Source organism: Notolabrus celidotus, chromosome 12, assembly GCF_009762535.1.
Source record: "Notolabrus celidotus isolate fNotCel1 chromosome 12, fNotCel1.pri, whole genome shotgun sequence".
Classification (NCBI taxonomy): domain Eukaryota; kingdom Metazoa; phylum Chordata; class Actinopteri; order Labriformes; family Labridae; genus Notolabrus; species Notolabrus celidotus.
This window is the reverse complement of record NC_048283.1, coordinates 20,443,285-20,466,891: the sequence shown is the minus strand read 5'-3', so window position 1 is coordinate 20,466,891 and position 23,607 is coordinate 20,443,285. Positions and strand designations below refer to the sequence as shown.

Here is a 23,607-nt window from a genome sequence, read left to right as displayed (position 1 = left end):
ATTTCGAAAAACATTTTTTTTCGATTAACCCGAACCCTTTACTCTTCTTTTTGGCTTTGAAAGGGGCTCAAGCATCTCCTAACTTCTTTTCACTACTTTACAGCGCTCTCCTGCTGTCCTGCTGATGCTAACATTGCCACCACAAGGGGTCAGGAAGTATTGATGCAGTGAGTGAAATCAGCAGGGTTTAATGTTTAATGTCTTTTTTTTCAATTAAAATATTGATATTTGGCACTGGTGTATTGATAATTGTATCACACAAGACAGGACAACAATATATTGCTGTATCATAACTAGGGATGCAATAATTAGAGATTTTGGTGGTACGATTACTGTGAGAGAAATAATCAAGGTTTCACAATTATTCTGATTATTATGAGTTATGTTTTATTTTCGGACACAGGTGTCATAGGGACGACCTCACCTTTAGAGAATAAAATAGATGCACTCTGAGGAATGTTTATTTAGTCCCTCTTTCTTCTTGTGCTGTTTTGGCGGCGCCTTTTCTGCTGCACTGGACAGATTTTAATAAAACGCCGCCAACAAGTCGCTTTAATGTTGCAGTTAAAACTGAAAACCGTGTTCTTCATGAAAACACCATCTGACTCTGATGGGATCTGGGGCGTTACAGAAATGGGTGGAGGACGCTGACTTGCACTTTTAAATGACGGAGAAACTCTGTACAGGTGTCACTCATTTTTCGTTTACAAGTTGCGCCGAGCACAATGTAGCTGCCCCTTTTGGGCAGAGACATTAGAAAAACTTGGTGTAGTGGAGCAATCACGATTAGATTGACCGTGACACTTTTAAGCGCAGTTAATAGTGAAACCAGTTAATCCCGACATCCCTAATCATAACTTGTATAAAGCATGGATGTAGTCTCTGTGATATCACTGGTTTCTGAAGAGCCATTCTTCAGAACAACGATGGGGTTTGAGCCCCCTGACGAACAGCTACAATACACCCACCTGTCTGTCTTCTTAGCTGTGCCCCTTAATAAACTAATTCATGTAAACTCTTAGCCTTTGTATTATCTTGAAGGATGTGCCATAAGACAAAATACACCTCCTGTACTGTTTACACAAACAAAGAAGTGAGCTACGTAGACGAAACATTATTATTCTTTTTTTTACCAGGCTGTCAACATGTTCGTATCTACTGAAAAAAGGGCATTTTAACATCAGACCTAATGGGGTTTCCTTGGCTTTTGCAGCCAGTCTCAAGTGGACGCTGAAGGAACCGCAACTTTTTGAACTTCCCCAATTGGCTTCATTTTTTAACACCCAGGGTTGTTGTTAAAGCATGCTTGAAAGTTGATGGAAATAGTTCTTAAACCAGGTTGTGACGGTAAGAGCATGACTTGTGAACCATACTTCTACTTATATTTTTAACAGAGTAGTGTGCAACTAGAAAGATTTTTGATATTCAGAGTAAGACATTTCCCTCTCTCATTGTCTCTCTCAAGAAGCTCCACCCCCAGTCCATGAACCCCTCTGCCAGGGAAACAGATCGAACAACTAACTTATAAAAAGCGATTTGGCATTTCCATAGCAATTGCTACATGAGATGAAACTGCCTGTTGAATAGTGATATTTTTCTCTGAAGTGTTGCTTTATTCTTGGTAAGAAAAGGGAAAACTAAGAGTGGCTAGAGGAGGGGCTGGGGTGGCATGCGTAAAAGCCACATGTTACTGTTTGGCTGTAACCATGTGTTGCTTTCTCTGAGCAACTTAGCAGTCTAAACTAAGCCAGGGCTGTGCAAACAACACAGCACAAACACAGAACAGACAGCGAGCAGACCATGAGGAAATGAAAGGTATATAGGATTGATTTTGTAGAGATGGAATTAGAGAGGAGTGCACTCCTTTAAAATCACCTACCCTACCTTCAAGTCTAAATAGATGGATAGATGGATGGATGGATGGATGGATGGATGGATGGATGGATGGATGGATGGATAGATAGATAGATAGATAGATAGATAGATAGATAGATAGATAGATAGATAGATAGATAGATAGATAGATAGATAGATAGATAGATAGATAGATAGATACATAGATAGATAGATAGATAGATACATAGATACATAGATAGATAGATAGATAGATAGATAGATCGGTAGATCGGTAGATCGGTAGATCGATCTTGATAAGGACATTTGTTGTCACAGTCTATAAGAATACATACATAAAACATATATAAATAAACAATAAACACCCACCCAGCGTCACAACAATGGTGCATGTCATCCCCAAGCGGCAACCTCGGTCTAAAAATATGAGTGCAATGCAGAAGTGCTAAAAACTGCAGTTCATTGAGGATCCGCTTGAGGCACGTTCCGGAAGTACCGGACACCACATACACACCAATTCAAAAAGGCGATCTTTACAGCAGAAATAAATATGTTTACAGCCTGGTACAAAAGACAAGTGTAGTCTGGATAGCTAATTTCTCAATCGGCACACACTGTAGAGGGGGACAAATGTTTTTCTAGCGCGGCAATTTCGAAGATATTGAGATTACGAGTCTTCCAATGAGAGGCAAAGCTGACTTGATTGACAGGCGGGAACACTGTAGCTGTTGGCTAGGAGGCTCAAAGCCCGCCTCTTTACGTCACAAACGCTCGACAGCAGCAATATGGCTGCTGCCGCCGATTTGCTTCAAAACAGCGCTTTAGAAATAGATGGGTGACGTCACAGATAGTATGTCCATATTTTATATGGTCATCCCACATTTATACACACCGGACACATATAAACACACAGGACACTTTACTGGGGCATTTTGTTCAGAAGTGCTATGGCAGACGGGACAAAGCTCCTGCCTAACCGGGCTCGTCTGCAGTACGAGTTGAATACCCCAATTATCATAGCTCCTTTGAGGAACTGTTGGTTTGTGTTGATTTTGGCGCCCCCTGTGAACACACCAATACTTCTTACCTCTTTGCTTTTTATATCCCCTATCTGTAAATAGTGATTTCTGACAAAAAAAAAAGTCCCATCATGTTTTTTTTTTACTGTCAAATGTACCAATGCCTTGGGAAGCAAAAAACATAAGGCTATTCTTGCATTAATCACCATGTCTAACCCTTACCCTACCACAGCAGTTTTTGGCATTATACTAACCTACAAGGAACTTGTCACTAATTGTTCTGTTTCTTTTGTTACCCATGATGAGGAATTGATGTTTATTCCATACTGATTGATTAACCACTAAAATCTCCTCACAGGAGCTTTAAGTTTTATCCTTAGCAACAACAGTACCTACTATTCCTGTTAGATATTACCAGTGATATGAAGTTCCATTAAAAATCTAATCGCCAGATAAGAAAAGTCTTTATAACCTACAAAGTATCCATCTAACCATTTTAATGTTCATGTCTCAATGTGGGCTAATCTACCCAAACCTGTTGGGGTACTCATTTATCGGGGAGTAAGTGTTTTAAATACCCTCCCCGTGACGCATGCTCAGCCAATCGGGGCTCCCCGGAGGCGGGGGCCTCGGACCCCCCTGCCCAGCATCACAAGCAGAGGGGCTCCTCCGACACAGCTCCTGCCAGATTTTGTTTTACCCCCTCTCTCCCCACCAGATGACTGTCAGTGCGCATTTCCCATTGGCAAGAGGGAGTGAGAAGTAAACAGAGGAGAGCGACAGGGAGGGAAGAGTGTGTGTGAGAGAAGGAGTGTGTTACGGTGGGAACAGGGTGAGAGACAACTTCACCGGGGTTTATCTACGCGCACTGGCGAAGAGGAGAGAGATCGCGCTCACGCAGGTTCAAAAGTGGACTGTGGACGGGAACGTGCTGATTGAAACACCCACTTATTAATGGACTGAGAGCGCGTGAGAGGCAAAATCTGTGCCAGCGCGACGGGAAACGGACGCTGGAAACGACGCTGACGCAGAGGGGAAAGTTACCAACTATGGAAATGCATTGTTAACTGAGAGTTTACAAACTGCTGAGGACCATTCAGAAACATTTATTCGAAACTGGATGCTTTTGTAGACGAATTCAAGTGCGCTTGTTCGCCCGGTGATATTCCGGTGCTGCCGCGGAGGACCGTACCCAGCTCGGTCACATATAGACGGAGCGAGTGAATCCTTCCACGCCACAAAACGAGCGGCCAGCGCTACGACAATGACGGCGTTATACCTCATCTTTTGCCTTATGGTCACAGGTAAGACATTCCCTCATATTAAGTTTTGGCGTGAAGGTTTTATTAATGGACAGGATGGACCGCGCTCCACACTGGCGCGCTGCGTCAAGCCATCCAGTGCGCTGCTGTAGAGGGGGGAACTGTGATGCTGCAGTGCTACAATTCAGGACTGTTAATCTCCGGTAAATGTTTAATTAGTTCAGAAAGAGTGATTACATCAGGAGGTGTCACTCTCTGTAAGCTGACCCGGAGCTCCAGAGGATAATGGCACTGCGTAATTTTGGGATAGCTGTGATTGTTTCTGCTCTGGTTCAGACTTCGGATGTGTGTGAGGGATGATCCCCGTTAGAGTGGATAGGCATGGGGTTGTGAATGCGGAGCGCACGATCGGAAAGTTTCACTCATGCATTTCTGTCCCTCGTGGGATCTGTCGCTCCGGACCGCAACGTGTATGCGTTCAAATGTCCAGCAATTGTTAATTCCGTTGTGTTTTCAAATGAGGATGTAATGATCGGCTTTATAAGGAGATGAGGAGGCTGCAGCCCAGGCGATGTGAAATGAGACAGCTCCGGTTCGAGCTCTGCAGCCCTTTTTTTTTCCTGAAGTTAGTCCGCGGTCTCGTGGCAGATCCACATTTCACACAAAAAATACTTAAGCGAGAGGTTTACGCAGATGTTACGTTGTGGAAATGATGAGACCTTTAAGATGAAACGATCGAGTTTAAAGTGGCCTGTCTTTGAGTCATTAATCCACACAATTGTGGTGGATGGGGTATCATGAGGGAGCACAGTCTCACGGGTGCATGCGTCTGGGATGGAGCAAGGCAGATAGAGAGTGAGGGGGATTCAGAAAGAGAGAGAGGGAGAGTGAGTGTAAGAGAGACAGAGAGGGGGAGCATTATTATTATTTTGTCTTTAGAAGACAGGGGGAGATAAAACGCACCTGTCTGCCCCCCTCTCCACACACACACACACACACACAAACAGACTACCCCCTGCTGCTTCTTATTTGCAGAGTCGACCACAGTAGTTTGAGTTTAGATACTAATTGGAAATATATCACGTGTGTACCCCAAAATACTCAGAGTTAATGAAAAATGCCTTTAAGAACTGTTTAAGTGTTACATTGAAAGCATGTCTGGCCTGTAAAGGTAGATCCCTCAGCTTTATGCATCTCATTGTCCATCTCATTATAAAAGTGATTTTGTTAAAACATCGGAGAGAAGAGAACATATGTATTCAGAACTAATATCATCAACAGCAGCTTAACTAACTTAGCAGCTGCTTAAATGTTCAGGGATAAATGACTGCGTTTAGTGTTGCAAAAAAAAAGGAGCTTTGGGCATTTAACAAAGAGCAACTGTTGACTTATCAGTATTTTTCAGAGTTGATAAATTAGAGCTTAAAGTGTTAGAAAATCATGAGAAAGTGATGCCATTAGAGGATAAACAAACCCATTACACTAATGCAAATCTTGTCTGTGAGTCAAAAAGTAGCAAAATTGAAATCAGTATACTTTTATTTCTCCGTCTCCACCAGAGGGGATGTTTGTGTCGTCACGACTGAATCACATGCAGTTTCAGCAGCTCAGAAATAGCAAAGCTTTCTCAGGAGCCATTTGTTGTCGGGACATCTTCACCTTTAGTCCTGGTTCCGCATGGTTTTGTCGTTAGTTAAAGCCTTGGGGGGGAGCAGGGAGGGGGGAGTGGGGAGGGATATGACACCAGCAGACCTCTGCTCCCTGACAGACTACCAACAGCTGGATGAGATGGAGTGGTAGCCCGACAGTGGCATATTTCCCCCTGACCTAAACCCCAACACACACACATTCACAAACAACTCATCCTCTCCCTCTCTGTCTTAAACACCCACGCACAAATAATGAACAGCTGCCCTAATTAGAACCTGAGAGACTCTAGACCTCATTTATTGTGCCTGTCTTTCACAGAATGAAAATTTGGCCACAGCACATGGCTTTACTTTGGAATTTGTATATGCCATAAAGCATACATTTGTATGTAAGTAGTTCGTTCAGCAGCAATAATTTACTCTCTGGTAACGTCCCCGGGGCCCCCACAGGAATTGGATTCCACAGTGCATCAGTATTCTGAGTAATCTTCAGTGAGCTCTTTGGAACCTTTTGCTTTGGGTCGCCTGCGTCTCATCGGGCCAAGTTCAAAGCTGCGAGCAGAGATTACTAGTTTCTCTCCCTTCCTCTTAAGTCGTGTTGCCTGTCATGTCACACTATAGAGTAGAGCAGTGGAAATTTTCCACCTTGCTTCTTCTTCTCACAACTCTTTTGCCCGGTTGCAGAATGTGTGACTATGGGAAGTGAGGACACGAGAGCGTATCTGCTTAATGGGCCGGAGGCGGCTGGCAGACTTTCACCAAAGGTTGAAAGCCTCTGCATGCACGTACTTCATGCAGGCACACACAGGCACAGACGAAGAAGTGATATTAAGTTGAGGAAGTGATAAGCCCTGACTGAGCCCTCTCCTCTTCACCGAACCACCCTTCCTTTTCCCTTTCCCATTACCAGAGATTTGTCTTTTCCTTGTGCAGTGCAGCTATATTTGTGGACGCAGTGGCAGCAGGTCCCAAGAGCTTGGTTTTAGGGAACTGTGCATATTTTATGAACTGCCGTTCTGCTGCTCTTTGAATTCTTGTGGAGGGAATCGGAATGGGCAGAGGGAAACAGAGTTTAAGAAGAGGATGGGAACGGAGGACAGAGGAAGAGGAGTCTTGTGGCAGGGATAAGATTTCAGTATGTCAGAAGTGTCCTCATGATTTAGCCGACAAGTAACACAGAAGAAAAACACTGCAAATCGTTAACCTTGTCCCCATCTTGTTGCTCCTGTCTCTTTCTCTGCCACAAATAATCTCCCACAATCATACTCATGTTCTGCAACCTTTCCTCTTAGTTTTCCTTTTCTCTCTCTCCTGTCATCTTCCTCCCTTTTCAGATAAAGAGATTGAGGATAAGTAGCTAAGTGGGAGAAAGTTTGGCGGAAAGAACCCGGGCAAGCCAGCCAGCAGATGAAGAGTGTTAGAGACTTGGTGCACAATAGTGCAGACACAGCAGAACCCGGACGCAGCTGAGTCTTGAACAGAAGTGTCTTGCATTATTTAGGAGACATAGTCATGGCAAAGATATAGATGCATTTTGGCCTACTTTGATTTCCTGTCTAAAAGGGCCCTGCGTAATGGTTTTTGCTGCCCGACTGCTAAATTTAACATTCAATCTGATTGTCATAGATTTACTTCCTGTAAGATCTGAATGTGTTAGCAACTGCTATATCTTAATCTATATGTATTTTAGTTGTCCTAAGCGTTTTAGTCCGACAGCTTACAAGTTAATGTCTGAGATTTTCACTTCCATAAATCATTTCCTCTTGCTGACTCTCACACGCACACAAACAGTAATGAAAGATCAAGATCTTAAACTATGGCCTGCTGTTTGTCCTCATCCCGGTGACGTGCAGTACGCTCTTTCTATTGTCTTCCTGCCCTTCTTCACAAACAGATATCCTCTCTTTACCTCTTCCCGCACTCGCACTTGCTACGTGTACGGAAGGAGAAACTGGAAGGGGAAAGAAAACAATAGCGGCTTCATAATGTTGCCTGTCTCTAATCAGCTTTGCCATGCGGGTAAACACAGATAAAGAAGTTGGCAGTGTGTCCTGAGGCTTTGTTATCATCTGTTAGCAACTTAACTGGATGTGCACGCCGGTGTGGCTAAACACAGGAAGGCAAAGTGGTCAGGTAGCAAACTGTGGATGACACTTGGCCTCGTCAAGCATTATTTTTACCTCGGTCCAGCCTTCCTCTTTTTGTCTTTGCTTTCTCCTTGTGTCTGTCTCCGCACATCCTCACCTTGTCTTCGACCGGGGAGTTCGGAGAATCCGGGGAGGAAATGACAGGGAACGAGACAATGGAAGGGCCATGTCAGCTTCCTGCCATCGCCTGAAGTCTTCTTCCCCAGTTAGAGCACTTGAGGCTGTATCATCAGCATACAGACTGGTTGGGGAAAGCACAAACTTGTTTATTTCTTCTGTTCAAACACACTAATGGAACGAGAAGAGACAGGGAGAAACCGGGTTTCTGTGCGTGTCATTAAAACAGCCCCCCGAGGGAAACAGTCACGTTCATACAGTAGCAGCTATTTAAAGGAAGACCTGGATTGCATTTATCTCCCCCCCTAAAATGCAAGTGTCACTTCCTTCTAGAGAGATGTATCACTGTTTCAAAAGACCCAGAATCTAACATACAACAGAGAGATTGCAGACATACTAGACCACACATTCATTTTTATTTTCCAATCAATTCCTGCCCTGCAAGACAAGAATTTCATATCTCCTGCCGAGACACAGAAACCAACAGCAAATTGAAATTTATCTTCCGCGTTGCTGCAATATCTGTTCCTGTGTTATCTTCAGCAGCCGGGTTCCTTAACCTTATATTAAAGAACGCTCTGTTGGATTCTGGCAGCCGATAGGGAGCTCAGAAATAAGAAAAGTTCAGCTAACAATACCATTAGACAACATTTACTTAACACCAGATGCTGATTTATTCATCTGTTCCTTTTATTCTCCTTATATGAAATGTGAGTATCTGTGGCACTCACTAAACTGAAGATCTTGCATATTTGGCTGGTTGTATCAAAGCTTATGACATGTGCACATCATCCAGAAATGACTCATGACCTCCCCCCTACCCACACATACACACACACACACATACACACACACTCACACACACACACACACACACACACACACATACATACATACATACACACACAGGTCAAGGACATACGCTGGCACAGAGGATTATAAGATGAGATGAGTGTTTGGCATCTTCAGGGCTCTGTGCCCTTTCTGGAGCGATTAGTCAAAGTCCAACTGTCTAATTAATGATGCTGCAGCCCAGGACATGTCATCTCCTTATTTAACTAGGGCTAAAAAACACAGTTAAGAAACCAAGAGGTTGCCTGCTGCTGCTTGCTGTATTAATGATAGAAATAGTGCAAACCCTTAAGGGACTAAAGTGCTCCAACTATCCGTTCCTTGAAGTCCAGCACCCTGCCTCTTGTTCCTCTTTTCATCTCTCCTTCCTGTTGGTTTAAACCGCCTCGCATGCCGCACTGGAAATTGTGTCAGTGATTCAACCATTAACCAAAATAGTGGTTTGGCTGTGGCTCAGTCCTTTCTTCCTCGGTTTCACTGACAGACTCTCTCTGCCTTGTTGTTGTTGTTGTTGTTGTTAGAGGATGGGCAAAGAGTTGGAGAAAGTGTGGTGATGTCTTTTATTTCCATTTCGGACAGGGCTGAGAAACTCACCCTGGGAGGTCTGTGAAGGAAGGCAGCCAATTTGCTATCAACTGAGGGGTGTCAGTCAAAGCGTATTGATCGGGCTCTTAACTGCAGCTCCTCCAATGGTTGAAGCATGTTAATGTTATCGAGCCGTGCAGAGACGTGGGGAACAGTGAAGTGTGTGGGCGGTTAAGGCGGTTGGAGGTTGGAGGGTAAAGGGTGTGTCGCTCCCTTAGCTGAAGCAATGGGCCCAGGGTGAGAATTGGAGGAGGGATTGGGAGGGAGAGGAAGAAAGGGAAGGCAGAGGGGTCAAAGGGATTTACTGCCAGGAGCCTAGCATTTCAGGTAATGGATATGCTTGTATTGGTGTAAACCAAACCTGCTGTTTTTCTTCCATGTGGCAGAGGTGAAAAAACAACAAAGGTGTAACTGACTGCAAGTCTTGGGGGGATTAATAGAAAGTTGATATTTCGGTACCTCAGGCTAAACATTAGATCTCAGGTGTACACTTGGACACACTGAGAGGATTTGTGTGCATGCATGCGTGTATGTGTGAGTGTGCAAGTGTAGAGTTGTGGATAGCAGGGGTAGGTGGAGAAGGTGTATAGTGGGAGGCTTTTCTGCTTCTGCCACATTCTTGTGAAGCTGCAGCATGGAGGGCAATAACACATGGCTAAGTGCTTCCCAAGCTGGCTGAGGTGAACCTATAACACCCCTCCTGGAGGAAGCAGCCCAACCATTGTTCCAGCACATTGCACCCGTCTGACTGAGGCATCCTAGCGCTGTGCATATCCCAGGGGGGGCTCTGGAAAGGGAATGAAGCAGTGGAGGAGAGGGACTGATTGTTCCCTCCATAGACCATCCACAGATGGGGCTACGGTACAGGATGCTGGCTGTTTGCTTTAGAAAGTCCCAGGCGTTTGCTTTGCAGTGGCGGTGTACAGAAAGCTCTGGGGGATAGAGGAGTGGAGGAGTGCCAGTGGAGACAACAGCAGGGGAAGGGAAAGAGGGAATAGAGAAGAGAGAGGGAGAGAAAGAGAAAGGGGTAGAAAAAGGACCTTGCCTAATATGATGTCAGTGTGAATATAGTGTCAGTGCCAAGAAGGGAAGACAGATGATACAGCCGTACAATGATAGGGTAGTTGGGCGAGAGAGTGCTCAAGTCCTCCCCTGTTTCCAAACAGAGACATATAGAGGTGGAGATAATGGAGAAGGGAGGGAGAGTTAAGAGAGTAAGCGAGGAAAGGAAAAAGGAAGGGATGAGATGCGGGGAACCCAGGCTGCATCCATCATCTGGTTTGGTGCAGAAGCCATTTGTACCTATTGTTCTCCATAATTTGTTTTCTCAGAGCCTGCAACGGGAGGGGGTGAAGGAGGGGAGACAAAGCTACAGCAGCCATTTATTTTTGCGCTAATTACATAAGTGAGACAGCATAATTAGACGTATATCTAAATAGACAATAGGCAGAGAGAGAGATGCACAGGAGGAGATAGACAGGAAGGTGTAGATGAATTCAAATAGATAAGGGAGGCATGGCCTGCTCTATTTCACATTCAAGAGTGCAAGGGAACATGTTAGAAGAAGTAAAGGGGTTGGGGAGGGATAAAGGGAAAGGGAAAATGGAGAGAAAAGGAGACGGGGCGATGGAGGGGATAAAAGATAAGAGGGAAGAGGAGAAAAGCCCTCTTCACAGACTGCACTTTGAGGTGCGGTCCAAGGCTGCCGAAATAGTCACATCATTTAATACACCTGCTCAGTGGGAGGGGAAGGAGAGCTATAAGGAGATGTTGTAAAGAAAAAGAGGTAAAGGGCAAAAGAGAAGAGAGGAAAGAGGAGATGGATTCCATCTCTTGCTTCTTCAGATCAAAGGCAGATAGTGGCTACAGAAAGCTGTTTGTTGTGGCTTGTTTGGGAGGGTCCCTGTTTGCGAGAGGTCATGGTTTGACCTGGTTGGCAATTTTTGTTCAGGCGGCGTTACACTCCAACAACACCACATGCCAAATCCTTGAAGGTATCACAGTCCTCAGGGCCTTGGGAAAGTTTCTAGAGAGAACATGTGATGTTTTTGAGCTGCTGAGGGAGATGGAGGATGAAAAAAGTTAGTCTGTAAAAAACTCAACTGCTATAAACAAACTCAAATGGACCATTTATTTTAGCTTTTAGTCGATGTTGTGCTGCTGAATGGTCTGTGTACGTGCTAATGCAGTTGTGCATCTGCTCAGGTTCATGTGTAGGCGGTGTGTGGGTGTGTTGAGCATGTCACCAGCCTTTCAGGACTGTGATCCTAGGGAAGATAAATAGGCCCTTAATGAAGCCACTCAATCACCAGCCAGTTAAAACAGCTGACCAAAGATTGAGGGTCGGTCAGGCCTGATTGGAGGCCTATTGAAGCCAGTCAAGGGAAGCTCTTGAGCCGTCACACTTTAGATTAACCATTCACTGCACTATAGAGCGTGCCCTAACTACCCTTCTTCCTCTAAACAGTCCACTGACACACTATAGAAGCTTGAGTCAACTCTCTGATTGTGCATGGGAGTTCTTTAAAGGCCAATTTAAACTCAGTCCTTTGTTTAACTCCCCAGGAGCTCAAGCCGGGACATATTGTACTGGCTGTGTTTGTGTGAGTGTGTGTGCTTTTATTGGGCTAAGGTTAAAGTTTTGTGTGGCCCGTCTTTTCAGCATGTGATGTTTTGTTAAAAAAGTATCTCAGAACTGGCACAGACTAGTTTTTTTGGGTGAAAGAGAGGGTGCATGAGAGAAATCAATGGCCCAATTCAGCCTATTACAGCCATGACTGTTGCTGTAATGGTGTGGAAATGGACAGTGGTCATGTGGATCCTCTTTTCTACCTCCAGGCTCGGATCACAACTGAAGTTCCGATTCATTTCCTCCCAGCTTTGATTAAAAAAAAAAAAAAAAGTAGTCTGAGGATTTCAAAGAGTCTCACATGATGGTGACGAGGGAAGAGATCCTCCCGTTTTTTTGAAACGGATGAGACCTCTTTTCTACCAGGTTTGCCGAAGGACAAACATAACACTGGGCTGCAATTTTGCTCAACAAATAATGGCTCCTCTGGCTCTCTCTCCTTCCAGCCTTTGCCTCTTTGATCCCAGGTAATGTGTTAACAAGCAACGGGTTCATGGAATACCCACAACATTAGGATGTGTATTCACGGTGAGGTGTGAGAGTGTGTGTGTGTTCGCACATGTGTGGCTTTATGCCTGTGTGTGTGTGTATTTTCACACCAATTAATGAATTGCTTTATATGCCTGCTGAGGTGACGATGGCCTGTCTCTTGCAGGGCATTGCTCCCCCCTCCACTCTTCTGTGTCAGCCTCAATCCACAATGGCTTAGACCCTCTCTCACACTAACACATTAATGAGAGCAGTCTAATTAGACCTGGTGGTTTCATAAAGGGGACTCCGGAAACCGCACCACTATTGTGAGATTCCCTAATCAGGGGACCACTAAAGAAAGAAGACCACTAAGTTCACACATACACAGAGACCTGCTTGGACTCACACTCAAATTAGCGTCCCGTTAATTGGTTTAGAGCACAAAAAAAGGCAGAGAAAAATATGTTTTTTTCTTTTTCACATTATGACCACTGAGGTTTGGCTCTTTTTACTCCTTCCCGTTTACCTCCCTCTCTCCCACAGGTAGCATTCCTCCTGAGGGCGATGCAGAAAAATGATTTTGCTCTCCTCCATCCTTCTCGCTCACTCAAGATAATTCAATCTGTTCAATATCAAATAATCTTCCCCCAATTTTTCAGCCTTTTTAACCTTATCTCTAAAAAAACAACCTCTGGGGGATGAGCCTCGGTCTGCCTTGTCACAAAAAAAGAGAGGGAGAATGGAAAAAGAAGAGGGAGCCCAGAATAGAGGGGTAGCAAATAGCTCTCTTAGGAGAGCTTTTAAAGGCCTCTGTTTGCAGTTCTCATGGGTTATATGTGAAACAGCGGATGTGGAGAGAGGAAGAAAGTAAGGACAGAGAGATCCAGAGGAAGATAAAGGAAGGCAGACATAATCTTAAAGAAAAGAGGGATGTGTAGGTGATCTGCGTTGTGCTACTTAAGGTCTTGGGCTTTAACTTGTGTCCCACAGCACTTAACATGCCCCCAGCCATCTCTCCTGGCAGTTAATTAGAATCCAATAAGGTTGCCGCCTGTTGGTCATTGTTCCTCCAGTGTGTTTACCCTTTCCAGAGGCTCCATTCGCTGCTTAATCTGCCGAGAAGCTGAATGTCAATAGGTCAGGCCAAGACTCCGGAGCCCTGAGAGAGAGGGAGAGACAGAGCGACGGGGGGAAGAAGAGAGGATCAGGGGGATGAAGGAAAGGGGTCATCTCGCTCTCTCTACTCTCAATATTTTTTTTCTCTGCTGTTCCATTCTCCTTGTTTTTCGCCCCCTCCCTCCCTTTTTTTCTTGCGTCTCCTCTTCTCTTCTTTTCTTCTCACTTCTAATCCGTCCTCTTGATTGTTCTAAGCTGCTTTCAGCCAGCCCCTGGGAGGGTGGTGGGATGGGGATGGGGGGTTCGGAGTCTGTTTTAATTAAGATTTAAAAGACGACTCCCTCAAGAAGGGGAGATTTAAGAGCAGGATGGACTGAGCAGAAGTAAATGAATGAATGGAGGTGGGACAGATTGTGGAGAGGGCTCAAGAAATATCAGAAATCTGTGAAAGCAGAAGTTGAAAAGCTTTAATTTTACACTCATAGTAGCGCACGGCGCACGCCAGCACATGCACGCCAAAACAGTTAGACTCTGAGGCATTCAAGTCTCTAAGCCAAATTGGATTTTTTTTCCCATCTGTAATCAAGCGGCACAATCTATATAGATCGATCTCAACTTCCTGCGATTCATACCATATCCTGCGAGGGTGATATGGGATCAGTGGTAGCCACCAGCCAGGCTGAGGGAGTTATCTCCACACTCTGTCTAATGATCGATCATCTCAACAGATGGCCTTGAGAGCATGTAACGCTCCACTTGTTTATCAGAACCCAAAACCTGAGGCCTCTCGGTAGATGTGACCTGCACAGAAAGTCTTGTTTTCCAGACAGACAGACAGACAGACAGACAGACAGTATGACAGAGAGTGTGCTCAAGATACTTTTTGAATAGTTTTCTTTTGTTGTCTTTGAGGCATGATCAGATGTGTTGACAGACGCTGAGCTCATTTCCATGAGTAATGTGATCTCATTTGGGTGGCAATGTCACCACAGTTGAAGCTCTGGACGTCCCTATTAGACTCTTAATTAACAGTCTTATTGCGCCAGCACAAGAGAGAGATTTCTCTGTCTGGCCATCAAAGAAGCAGGTTCTGTTACTTTATTTCTTCAGTGCAAACAATGTGTCTCAAAGTGTTGTGTGTGTCTGTGTGTGTGTGTCTGCAGCGCAGGAAAAGACACGTGCTACGTGTTTGGTAAAACAGTCACATAGTACACATCTGCCCCGACAGTGAACTGAACATTCTTCATCCAGAGCTAAACCCTAAAGAAAACACCCCCCGAAAACAGGCCGCACAATACAGTGTTTAAGTTCATCAAGCCACAGACCTGCTGCTGCAGCCGGTAAGGTGTTAAAGGCCGGGCAGGGGTCAAGAGCCCAACCCACGGCATTCACTGCCACGACACATCCCAGCACACAGCCGCCATATGTGCAGGGTTTCACAGTCAATGAGCCAACCCACCCAGCATGACAAAGACCTATTCACAGCCTGTTGACTCCTAGGAAATCTGCAATGCCATGGTATGATTAGGACAGAATGCAGCACTAGTCCAGCAAATGGACTGGAAGATAGTGACTAATAAAAGAAGTTTTATGGAGAAGACAAAGAACTTTCCCTGAGCGGTTAAACGTAAGCATGATCTGGCTTTCAGCTTGCTTGCTGCAGCTCCATTGCTTGCCTCCATCAAAGCCCCTTGAGATTCCCCCTGCAACACTCTGCCTCCGTCACTCACAGCTCTGTTAATAAGGCCAGCAGTAAACGCCAGGAAAGATATGCAGGGATGAAAGATCATTCCTTCATGTTCTTGCTTTGAGGATGTGTTTCCGGGTGTCAGGGGGGAGGAGGGGAAAATGCAGCTTTACAGAGTAAGGCTGCATTTTAATAGAAACAATAAACCCATCCGCTTATAAAATAATATTTTGTGTCCCATATCCTGTTGTGCAGCAGCTCTGGGGAGTTTTGGCAGTCATGAAAAAGCTCAAGGTATAGAAGAAGCCAAAGAATAAAGTGTGTGGAGCTCCTGGGGGAGGGATACATCACACATATATTCTTTCACCGCAGCGATTAATATCCGTGAAAAAAAGGTCAAACTTGACTTGAAACGGTCCAGTATATCACAGTTACATTCGGAGGCTGCATTTCATACATCAATCCCTGCTGTGATGTCTCATCAGCCTGGTCACACAGGAGAGACCCACACTGCACATTATCAAAGATTGATGTGGTGTCCTAGTTAAAGACAGGGGGAGGAGGGAAGACTTGTTGGAGAAGGGAACTTTTCGGTGCACTCCGCTTTCCGAAGTGTTGACTGTGGCTCGAGTGGCCTTTTGCTTAAAAATTCAAACATCATTACTGTGACCACAGGAATGTGTGCAAGGTTTCACTCCTCTCTGACCTGAAGACCTGACCCCAAGACATGCTGGGAAACTTGCAAATGCAGCAACTTTTTTTTTCTTTCTTTTTTTAACGTCAAAGCTCTCTCACAAGACTCAGGAAGCTAACGACATATGCTGAGCTTTCCATCTCCTCCCATCCGCCCTCTTCCTCTTCCTCCTCCTGTAACTGAAGACAAAACAAACTGACAGAACAAACAGGCAGATTATCCTAAATCCTTTTTTCTCTAACATACAACCTAACCGTCTCTTATATCCACTGTTCGCCGTCATCCTACCCATTTCTTGTTCAGAGTGCTTGCTTAATAATTAATTGATTAATTAGCTTGCTCATTAATCATTTATTCATTAATCATGGCCTGATTTTTCTAGAGGAAGCGGAGCAATCTGAAAAAACCCTGACTTCACATTTCACTCTAATTATGCTCCTTTGCTAATCAACGCTTAAGAAATGGAGTTTCAGGAAATTAGTTTTCCCTCTTTCCTTCTTTTTCTCAACACAAAGCAGGATGTATTGAGGTCGGCAGGTAACATTCTTCCTCCTCCTTTTCTTGTGTTCTGGAAGCTCTGAGTCATCAGTAATTTTAAAGGAATGATTCAAGTTACAGGCAATCTGATGAGCAGAATAAAAATTTGATGTTAAATTATAACTCGCCTCTTCTTGCACCGCCAGATGAAAGAGGAAGGGGAGAGAAATTCTTCACACAGACTTACCACAGACATTGATTAATAAATGGCAATTTGAAGGCCGTTTGTAAGAACAGAGAGGTGGCAGCGTTGTGAATCACACACTTATTGTTTTCACTGGATCCACGGCTCTCCTGGGAGGGGAGGTAATTTGTTTAATCGCCAGGAGTTATGTTCTGGGAGCCGGAGAGATGGGAAGATAGTATAGTTCAGAAATATCCTCTGTTGTGTGCATGAGAAGGAAAGTGGAGAGCAACATTTTCAAACAGGTTTAATTAGAGGTGTTTTTGTGCCTTTGTGTTCTTGTTGGATGCAGAGTTCACAACACAGCTCAGCTGCTTTCTCTGAAGGAGGCTCTTGTCAGCTGCTGACAAAAAAGAATTATGCATCAAATTAAAGAGAGCTCCAGTGAAATGGAGGCAAGTCAGGCATTAACCTCTAAGCTTTAAAAAGCACACATATTAAGCAACACTAATGAGAGTCTCATCGAACTGCCTCTGTTTTATATTCAAACGCACACAAAAGCGCGGCTGACTTCAATGTGGCATCGCTGCCTCTCAATGAGGTTGTCTCTCTTCTTCATCTCACCAGCAGCAAACACAGCACAAGTGAACAATAACGTAGATGGCCCTTTTACTCTAATGAGATGCATACATTTACAACATTACCACCCTCATTAAAAAATAATAATAATAAAGGGAAAAAAAAGTATTAATTATGAAACGCACTACTTCCTATCGTGAAGAGCCAAGGGGGTCTCCACTGGGCTCAATTAGGAAGAGTAGGCCGCAAATCCCTAGACTAAATTAATTGACACCCCAGGGCATTAGGCCCAGAGTCCCAGCACAGAATCTATGTAGAGAGCTCCTTTGTTTAAATTTCCATCGCCTTTTAGAAAAAGCAAGAGATGGGGGCAATTCAAAACATGGTATCTTCATTGTTTTATGGATTTTGAATCTATTCATTATTTATTTATTTGTTTCATTCACTCATATGTTCACTGCAGGCATGGAGACGATTGACGTTGTTTCCACTAAATCCCCCCCCCCCCCCCCCATCTCTTTTTTCGAAGCCTTTCTCCGTCACATGTTGTGCACCATCGCTGTTTATCCAGCATGTCAGCTGTTATGCACACACTAAAGCAGGGCTTTTGCAAACAGCACAAGAAGTTAATGATTTAAAAGCACAGTCAATTATACTGAAAGCCCTTCCATCCAAACAGTGGTGGAAAAAAGGGGGAGAGAAGTAGAGAGGGAAATTGGGATACAGAGGCAGAAAGAAAAAGCAAGGGAGAGGAAGAGGTAGAGGGAAAAGAGAGAGAGGGAGAGAGAGTAAAGAAGGGGAGAGGTGGGGGACAGAAAAGGGCTGGAACTGTGACACAGATCCAGCCAGCAGCTGTCTTGCACTGAAAACACCAGGGGGTAAGCAGGAATGACATGAAATGACAAGACTAGCTCAATCAACATCTTGTCAACACTGCTGGCTGATGTGTACAGACAATTTCATACCACTGCCACCGACTCCCTCCCCTTTTCTCTCTTTTTTTTATGTGGCTTCTTTTTTTTTTATTTCCTGTCCTGCTGCCAGCCAGCCAGCCAGTCACTTGCTATCTGTCTGCACGGAGTCAGCTCTCAGCTCTTTTGGCTCTCGTCTTCAGAGTGGGGGAGCTGTTTAAAAGCTGTGCGGGAATTATACTCAGAGAGATGCTTCTGCCCAATAGAAACCCTAAAGATATGGGACTGTGTGTGTGAGAGTGTGAGAGAGGACAGTATAAGAATAAGTGTATTTATGGCACTGCAGCACAGTGACTGCGTGAACCATTCACACACTGACTATGTCACATCAGCACTCTTGGTCTCTTTCCCTCAGCCTCCTCCCTCTTCTTCCCCTCCTGGTATGCATACCACTCTATTACTCCATCCACTGCATCTGCTGCAGCAGGTACCCAGGGAGAGGCTCTGCCACTGCTCGCCCATGCGATCAGCCTCACTGCTGCCCTGATGTGTTCACTACCCCGTTCCAGCAGAGAAAAACCCGGTGGTGACAGCCTCGGAGACGGACTGATTACAGCGTTCCATCAATCCCCCTCTCAGGCCCGCTCCTCAGCAATTGGAAGCTGACAGGAGCCCACTTTTTCCATTTTTACCTTTCCTCAGTTTTTTCCGCTCTTTCAAACATGTAGTGGCTGCTTTTTTTCCTCTTTTTTTCTGTTGTTCCCCTTACTCTCTGCTTTCTTGAGTGTTGTGGTGACAAGCTGACACAAACCCCTGTGATTTTCACACCAGGGGATGCAGAGAGCGAGAGAAAGAGAGAACGAGAGAAAGAGAGGGGGACAGGAGAGGATACAGGATAGAGGAGAGGAAGAGATGGGGAGGAAAAAGTGCAAAAGAGAGGCTGGCAAGAGATGACAGCTGACACAGAGTCTGGAAAAGCAGAGAGATGGCAGAAAGAGGCATGGAGAAAGCAAATCAACAATTAGTAACACCTTATATAACTCTCAAAGGGGGCCTGCTAGGCATTGATTTCAAGGATCATGGCTCACTGACTGTAGACGTTGGAGCGATAAACAGAGGAATGAGGGGATGGATTGTGGAGGGATGCAGGAATGGAAGAGAATGCCCCGGGTTGGGGTATCAGCAGAGCAGCAGAGGAAGAGGGGGGGCTTGGTGGATGAGCGGGTCCACTCTGTAAAAGGGGGTCTAGGTCTGAGCCAAGATTTTCACAATGGAATAAAGGCTGAAAGGGGAGGCTAGGAGGATTAAACTCCAGCAAAACAGCTCTTAAAAAGCTGTTAGACTGCAATTTGGGGCACCAAAAAACGCAGAATGGGAGAAAAGATAGTGAGCGTGGGTGGGTGGGTGTGCAGCTGGAATGCAACGTGGGAGAGAGAAAGGTTTGAAGAGAGGCCGGGGCGCATTAAGGTGTGAGAGAGGAAGCCATCTGCAGAGGCACAAGCTGAGGCTGTTTTTGTAGCAGGCCCAGTCAAAGAAAAAGAGAGAGGGTGCTGGGTGCCATACTGCCACAAGTTGGTGGGTGGTATCTTCTGTTGGCCCCCCTGCAATCCTTCAGAAGTTCTGTGGGAGTCGTGGTAATGAGCTTAGTCGCCAGATCAAACATGAGATGGGTGCTGGGACCCCTTTGGGATATACTCTTTAGTTGAGCTACCTTAGCTCTGCTGTCTGCTTGTATACACGCACACACACACACACACACATACACAACAGGAAGTGGAAGACAAAAGACTCCAAACAAAGGGATAATAATTCCATACAGAGAAATGGAGCTTGCATTTTCCAGCCCGATTTAGAAGCCTTATCTAGACAAGACACAATGGATGGCATTTGGGGGAAAGGGGCTGTTTATTCCAAGCTTGACACTTTTTTGCCAATTGCCTTGTTTTGTGCTTTCTGCTTTTCCTTCTCATTTTCTCCTCTCTGGCTCATATTGTGGAAAACTCGCACCAGCTGGACGCAGGATTCTGCCTTCACCGCTGGGGTGAAAATACAAGAAGATATCAGGCGCTTCTTCTTTTTGTTGCATTTTGAATTATTACTACTCAGAGTAAATTGTCCAGTCAAGTTCAAAGCACTTATATTTATGGCCCCAGCAAGACCGGGTGTTGCAGTCTTTGCACTGGATAGGAATGAGGACATGGAATAACATCAGGACTAAAATAGGGACCCTGTTGGATTGCAGATTGCAGCGTCTGTAGAGTGATTGCAGTTGAGTGTCTTTGTAAAAACATGGTGAAATGGACACAGTGCATCACCTGAGCTGTCACAAACAAGAGAGTCTGATGATCCGTTGAAGGAGATGACTTTCAAGTGCTGGGTTAGGTTGATTTATGCTCTGGAATGCTGTTTTGTTTTTTGACAGATTACCCAAATGGCACAGCAGATTAGGACTCTGGTGACTTGGAAATAAGTGCACTGCACTGTGTGTTTTTAGATCCACATTTCATCTAAAGGTCAGCTGCTGCAATGCCATTATCTTTCCCAGTCTTTAGCATTATGGCCAGCGCTTACACATTCTCAGTACACACACACACACACACACACACACACACACACACACACACACACACACACACACACACTCTCTCTCACACACACAAACACACACACACAAACACACACACAGAGACACAGTGGCTGGTTCAATCTAATTCTATCAAGGCAGATGTCCCGTGGTGGATGGATCATTGCTGACATCTGTCCATCTCTTCCTGATCCTCCCTGATGTGAATGTATCCCTATCAGCTCAGATGGAGGAGAGAGAGAGTGCTGGCAGTGCCAGGGGCCACGCAAAGCTCTTTAATAGGTTGTGTCCAAATCGGAGAGGCTGTATTTTTATTCGGGTTTTTTTTTTTTGCACTTAACTCCAACCATGTGACAGAAAGAGCAAAGTCAGTGTGTCAAAGTAACTGCTAAATGTGCCTGACAAGTTGCTTTCCCTATCAACACTGCCCCACCCTCCACAGATTTACACACACAGAGACATAAACATACATGGCATATTTTTAGATGCACACTGAGCCCACACAGTTGGGCTGCAATGCCTTACACACACACACACACACATATATAAACTTAGCCCCATGTGCATCCAGCGGCGTGAAATGATATTCCATTTTGAGAAATCCGGATTAAAATGTATCAGGCCAAATGTGTTTTGACCTTGTTACTGGGGGATGGAAAGCACACACACGTACATACACATACACACACACGGCAAAGGTAAGGAAAAAAAGTAAATCTTGCACTTCAGGAGGGTAGGACTTGTGAATCTAAATTTGAACCACCTCAAAAGTAATATTAAGCTCACCACATGTGGCACAGCTAATCTGCACGGTGCATATTTACCTGTGTAACATTAAGGACAACATAAAGTTACATCTACTGCAGGGTTGTTTGGATTCCAAGAGGATTCAGATCTGTCTGATCACGTTTGATTTAACTGGAGCCAACAGACAGTCTGGTGAAAACACTGAATGCTCCTGTGTTGTTGAGTATGTGTAGGCTACAGACTGTACGGATGTGCGAACGTGACACTGCAGCACACCAAGACCGAGCCTCTTCACACCCACAGCTCCACTCTTCTTCTCCTTCTTCTTCTTCTTCTTCTTCTTTTGACTGCCTCTCCTCCACTCTTTCTTTGTCTGTCTCTGTTCCTCCCTCTCCTCTTGTCAGAAATGTATTCATGTAATTAAGCTGCTAATACACCGTCAAAGAATTGTCTAATTCAGCAAGGAGGAATTAAAGGAATCTGGCATGAGTCATTAGCCAGTCGAGATGTTCTGTTGAGCGTTTTCAATAAGGGATCCAGAGAGCCATGAATCACTCCTATGGTGTGAAGACAGTCGCTACAGCCCATACGCTGCTGCGCTCTATATTTGTACGCCTGTGTTTGTACATGTGTGAGCGCGCGTGGCGTTAATTGCCATATGTGAGCATGAGAAATTGCATGTGGGTGAGGTAAAGAGAAACAATTGAGTGCATGTAATCCATCTGAACAATCAAGCAATGCTCTGAATTATTACCCATTGTAAACATTTAGATACTCTGGGCAAGATACTTAATTGCAATCAATGTTTGAACTGTTGCAAGTACAAAGAGGAAAATCCCCTCACTCGGCCTGCAAGGGGAGGCATAAGAAAACGCTCGATAGCTCATAAAAGCTGAATGTTAGGGGACTGACTGTAAAAAAAACAGCATTTTTGAAGGTATGATGGGAAAATGCCAGCCCTCGCTAAACGCCTAATAGCCTGAGCTGGAAGATGTTTCACTTCTCATTGACGCTCTCAAATTGGCCTCTTTTGATCCGCAGTGCGTGACACACATACAGCCTACCTGTTTGCATCCAGCGCTCAATAAGCGTTTCAGAGACTCAGGTTGAAATGATGTACAGGGAGACTTTATTGGTGAACCAACATGCATTGTTGTCTGATGTTTTTGTTTCTCCTCAGTTATCTATGAACATCTCTTTTGGCACAGATGGAAAGAATGAGAGTATATACGGGTGTGAAAATGGATTTTTAGGCGCTTGGATCCATGGAGAACTCACGTTCCTGATGAACTCACTGTTTGGCGGCTTTGATTGTGCCGTTGGGCGACAGAGGCGGGAGGGTGCAAAGAGAGAGGGGAGGAGAGGGGCAGGGTTCAGTCTATGGTGCGCCCCGAGATGAAGTGGATAATTGAGTGTGGAATAAACACTGCCAACAACCTCGGAAGCCCCCTCCCTCCCATCTTTCGAAAAGAAAGAAAAACTAGAGAGATTGGAGTGAGGGAGAGAGGGGGGAAGAGACCGGGGAAAGAAGAGAAAAGGGGTGAGAGAAAGAGAGAGAGAAAATCCCAGCTACCCTCTGGGGGGAAAAGCTGCTATTGAAAAGCTATTAAACTTGCATTTAGCAGGATTGATTGGAAATGAAGAGGCCTATTAAAAGAGAGGGACAAGGGGACAATAGCGCGTCTCTGGCCGCCGTATGTTGCCCTCCTTTCAGCGGCTTTCTTCGCTGGGAGGGTGGGGGCAACCCTGTCTGTTTAAGCGCTCCCACCAAGAGAAGCAGTTCAGGGGGGGCTTAGCAGTGCCTGAATAGAACCCTCTTTATCTGCCTCCGTCCCCCTTCCCTTCCATTCTCCAGTGAGCAACAAAGAAAGGGAGAAGGAGAATGAGTTTTTTTAAGTCCTCTTCACGTCTCAAACAGACACCCCACTTAGATAACCAACCAACTGCCTTCCTCCTTCCCTCTCCTCCTCCTACCTTTCCCCACGGATTAGTTACCTCTGGAGTGTTGCCATCTTCCCCTGCCAGTAGGGTTTGTAATGCTCA

General features: G+C 45.0%; 1 protein-coding gene across 6 annotated transcripts in view; it reads left to right on the top strand.

Annotated features, from left to right (window-relative positions):
• The window catches only part of kirrel3l (kirre like nephrin family adhesion molecule 3, like), an 81,684-nt gene that overhangs the window by 45,372 nt on the left and 12,705 nt on the right, over positions 1 to 23,607 (top strand). For 2 of the 6 annotated variants that reach the window (XM_034698065.1, XM_034698066.1), the window contains exon 1: positions 3,577 to 4,177. The exons of 3 other annotated variants lie outside the window; for them this stretch is intronic. In XM_034698065.1, the coding sequence (XP_034553956.1) occupies positions 4,138 to 4,177 (40 nt within the window). In that variant the 5' untranslated portion in view covers positions 3,577 to 4,137. Of the gene's footprint in view, positions 1 to 3,504; positions 4,178 to 23,607 lie in introns of those variants that run through there. One more of the 6 variants, XM_034698064.1, reaches the window with a different exon arrangement.